The 4,421-nt window shown below is 42.6% G+C and overlaps 2 protein-coding genes across 2 annotated transcripts; one reads left to right on the forward strand and one right to left on the reverse strand.

Annotated features, from left to right (window-relative positions):
• Nucleotides 1–1,385: 1,385 nt before the first annotated feature.
• RB195_000368 (uncharacterized protein) lies at nucleotides 1,386–1,676 on the forward strand (the record flags this gene model as incomplete). The annotated part of the gene is made up of 1 exon (XM_013441698.2): nucleotides 1,386–1,676. The coding sequence occupies one exon, from the start codon at nucleotides 1,386–1,388 to the stop codon at nucleotides 1,674–1,676; it is 291 nt and encodes a 96-aa protein (XP_013297152.2).
• A 1,860-nt stretch (nucleotides 1,677–3,536) lies between these two features.
• RB195_000369 (uncharacterized protein) lies at nucleotides 3,537–3,791 on the reverse strand (the record flags this gene model as incomplete). The annotated part of the gene is made up of 1 exon (XM_064196658.1): nucleotides 3,537–3,791. The coding sequence occupies one exon, from the start codon at nucleotides 3,789–3,791 to the stop codon at nucleotides 3,537–3,539; it is 255 nt and encodes an 84-aa protein (XP_064052539.1).
• Nucleotides 3,792–4,421: the final 630 nt, after the last annotated feature.

Raw genomic sequence — 4,421 nt, forward strand, 5'->3', positions numbered from 1 at the left:
TTATCGTTGTAGTCGGAGTGAAGCTAGCGATGCTTCCACCTCGACTCCAACCGTTAGCCCTGTGCGCCTTTTTGAGCACAGCCTTTTACGCAACTGCAACTAACTTCAAGTTTATTTGACCCATCTAGAACTTGTGATGTTTGGGAATATATCCCATAGGTCATTAGTTTTATATGGGTCAAAATCGTGAACGTGTATCGTGTCATTGCAATCCGAAACGAATCTAACGTTTTTTTTTCGATTCTGAGTGCTATGTCTTATTCGCCATTGTCCCCATTTTGGTAGTGCATTATATTAACCTGCTACCAAAATGATTTCAAACTTCGAGTTTTAGCCGGATCTATCCATCAAATACATCAGTTTCATGTTTGGGTTGCTCAGACCACATTTTTATACCACAGTATCGTCAGATTCGCTAGAGTGGTTACTTTCTGTGATCTCTACACCGACGAATCGTTCGCATTAATTTCATGATGTTTGAGGTTTGAGCGGCGAAAGTGTAGTCGGCGTAGAGCGTGTTGTAACATGATGACGCGACGCGTCCTCTCTACAGTATGCGAAAAACTGTCCGTACTTCTTTTCTTCTCGTTTGTTTTGCGTTTCGTAATTTTCCCATTGAACAGTGCATGAATAGGATCACACGATTTTATTGAAGTCCCATTCCACTAGTTCTATCGTTTGTTTCGCTTCTAGTGCGTCTCTAAGATCTTAGTTAGTTAGATTTATGTACCTTTCTTGTGATTACGCACGATTTTCGTCTCTCATAGTCGTACTAAGAAAAAAAAAAACTTTTTATCGCTAGTTTAGAGGTTTCTCCTGATTTAGGAGTATCTCCACAAACATTTCGGCCTTAAGGATCCGGACGTGGATTCCTGTTCTTCTGCTTGTGTGACTGTGCATAGCTAACCTTCAGAGAACTTTCTAAGACTGATATTAGGACTCTATTATGTTTCCAAACAGCAAACGCTAATCATGCACGATTGCATAGAAAAGGGACAGAATTTGAATACATACAAAGTAAGATCTAGGAACGGAACAACGGCTTAAGCTGATGGAAAAAGACTTTGTCAAGGTAAGATAAATACCAGTAGCCTATTCACGCAGCAAACTAGTATTTTCTCGCCTCCTGTATACGCATACTTTACGGAGTTTTGTGCACCATCTTATTATTTTCCTCGCTTACTCATACAAGCTTATCATTTGTTTTGGAACGATTAGACGTACAATATTCGTCATGGAAACCTGTGTATATGAGTTCGTACTGTTTCACTGATTGTGACACTGAGAAGTCGGAGCGAGCGACGTTTACTTTTTTCCTTTTTTAAAACACAATACTGAACATTAATCGCTTGTTCTTTTCTTTCTTAATTTCAGGTCGTATAAGAATGTCAGATGAGAAGGTCACAATCTTGCTTCGTGCTGTAGGAGACGCTCCTATTTTGAAGCAGAAGAAGTTCACAGTTGATGTTAATAGGAATGTAGCGTGGTTTTCTCAAGTAATAAGAAAAATGGTTAACTTACCTAATGATCAAAATCTTCATATTTACATCTCGCAAACGTTTGCTCCATCTCCTGACCATTCGTTTGGTTCCCTTCGTGATTGTTATGCTATTAAGGCTGATGGTAAAGACGATCATTTAGTTATGCACTACAGCACCACCTACGCGTGGGGCTAACTTGTTTTGTTGTACACATACATACCATTTGCATATGTTTTTGTTTTATTGAAAATGAAATAAGATTGATTTGTATATTGGATATGTGTGATGAGCACTGGTATATTTCAACGATACTGCTACAGTTGCCTAATTCCGAATCATTGCCATTGTAATGTTTGTGTTGACTAAGAATGTAATAGAATCTAATGTTCATTTTTATTTTTTGATACAATCACAATTTAGTTCAGTACATACTTTGAAACGAGTTGTTTGCACCGCTAAGAATAGTGTGGTTATTTATCCTTAGAATAGTCCGAAACTGCTAGATAACTTATTTATCACTTTTAGAACTTCTCACCCACAGCTTCAGCTTCAGTTTGAAGAAAAAAAAAAAGAGGAATAAACACTAGGAGATACATCGAGAAAGAATACTGATTTAATTACTGAAAATCACATTCCTGATTAGATTTACAACAACGAAACAGAACTAGTCACAAGGATACCTCATATTGGCAATAGAGAATAAGAGCTAAAAATAAATTCCCGAAAGAACTCAGGAAAGTTCTTAAGACACCTTGTATGATCCTAGTTTGACTCGGAACGTTTGAACCTTCTACGAAAATGTATTGGGATTTATCTTGAAAACTGCTAGGCATATCGTTAGCCACGGGTTGTCTCGTCGTCGTTTCGTGACCGAATGAGAGTGAATGAGACTAAAAAGAACCCTAGATACTTTGATATACGGAATGAACATGGGTGACGTGTTAAATTCAGGAGAAGACGTGGTAATCGCACTGCGGTTCCTCACAACCCTGGCAACCGCATTACTTCTAATATAGTCAGACCAAAACGACCTGAGGGCTTGTGCAGTTGCGTAAGCGACTGCTCTCGAAGTGGGGCGCTACTGGTTGCGATAAAGCGGGAGTTTCGCTTGATGCTCGTCCAACCTCGATTACCTTCGCTAGTTTCATCGTAATACTTTGAGCCCAGTCACTTATGCAACTGCACTAGCATTTAGGTCGTTTTGACCCGACTGTATGATGCTCACAAAGTAATATGATGCGCTTGCTAAACTCATTCCTCAGTCTTAATCCGTGTCGTGCCCCGGGTCCGCTCAGAGGGGATGCGGTTGACATTGGTGGCTGATATTCGGACAAGACAGCCCGATCCCGAAGAGCTCTGCGCTGGGCTTAGCCACCTGAGGCGGCATAGCCCCTCCGTACCCATACGGGCACTTGGTCAGGGTGCCGATCCATTCTAACTCGATTCCTTCAAGGACCTCGAAGCTACCCTCCCATCGGTCCCCTCCCCTGTGCCCCTGCAGGGTCCCTTGGACCCTGCTTATTATCTTGTATATTAATAGTGGTAGATCTTTTTACAATTAATACATCAATGCATTAATGTTGTAAAAAGGCTACACAACAACTACAGCAATATACACAGAATAAAGTCACGAACATGCTTTGACGATCAGAGGGATAGTTAGATGGTATGTGGTATCCGGCTGAGGTCCAACTCAAAGATATCGGCGCGGCACTGTTTTTTCAGTTGTGTGCGGTCGACTGGCGGTCTAGATGGACTCGAATATCAGAACGATTGCAAACGAAAAAATCGGCGACAGAGTCGACAGCTCCTAGTGCTGAGCGCCGGCCATTATATACTGGCGGGACGTTGAAAGCTGTAGTAGAAAGAGCCCGTTGTCGCGATGACAGAAGTCGTGCCTAAGTTCGTCGTTTTGGTACGATTATATTGTGTGTGGGAAGTTACCTTTCTCTTTAGCGATTCTATCAGCTTCTTCTTTTCTTCTTGAACAATTTTCCATCTATAGACAGAGTCTGCTTCACTAGCTAGATCACGCCATCTCTTTAGGTCGTGTTCTTAATCAGGGTGGAGAGCAGCCAGCTTCATGTCACTGTGAATTGTATCAAACCAGTGCTGTTTCGGTCGTTTCCTTGGTCGCTTTTCGGATACATCTGGGTCTATGCCGATCTTACAGAGACTGTAGTTTTCACGCCGTAGGACGTGAACGTACCGTCGGAAACGAGTTTCGCGCATTCTCTCGGCTATAGGAGCTATGTCTAGTCTCTGTCGGATATGGTAGTTGCGAATGTGATCGAACCGAGTGACGTCCATCGCAACATATTCACTTCCGTCTGCTCGAGGCGACGTTCTACTTCTTTGGGCGTGGCCTAGCACTCAGCGCCATAGAGCGCTACAAGTCGAACACACCGGTGGTTGCTCGCCGCTTTAGCCATGCAGCGCTTATTCGAGTAAGCGCAGGTGCAAGGCAAGGATGCGATCGTCGAATCAAGATGTTTGAAAACAGCGGTCCTCGAAATGTCTATGCCATCACTCCTATTAGTACCACTCTCGTTTATATCAGTCTTCTTACACAGGACTTTTCGAAGCTGAAATATAGCACAAAACTTGCTATATTGTTGCACCACAACTCTGGTTTTTTGCATCAGTTCTTCTTTGTATTGGGACGCCAACGTTACGTCATCAGGGTAGGTTAGCATACATAGTGTAAGTTTCAGAAGATTTCCCGTCGTGGTATCCATGAAGAGTGTTGATGTTGATGTAGGATGGCGAAGATGGGAAATACCCTCGACGCTTCCGCAGCCGCTTGCACTCGATTTCGTGGGTCGCCGTGGAGGATTTCGACCTGGATGAGTGGGTCCTCTTGGACAACATATTGTCGTAAAGCGTGCCATATGACTTCATGTGGAACGCAGTCGAATGTTTTTTTTTCCAAGTCGAGCA

The sequence above is a fragment of the Necator americanus genome, chromosome IV (assembly GCF_031761385.1).
Source record: "Necator americanus strain Aroian chromosome IV, whole genome shotgun sequence".
In the NCBI taxonomy this organism is placed as follows: domain Eukaryota; kingdom Metazoa; phylum Nematoda; class Chromadorea; order Rhabditida; family Ancylostomatidae; genus Necator; species Necator americanus.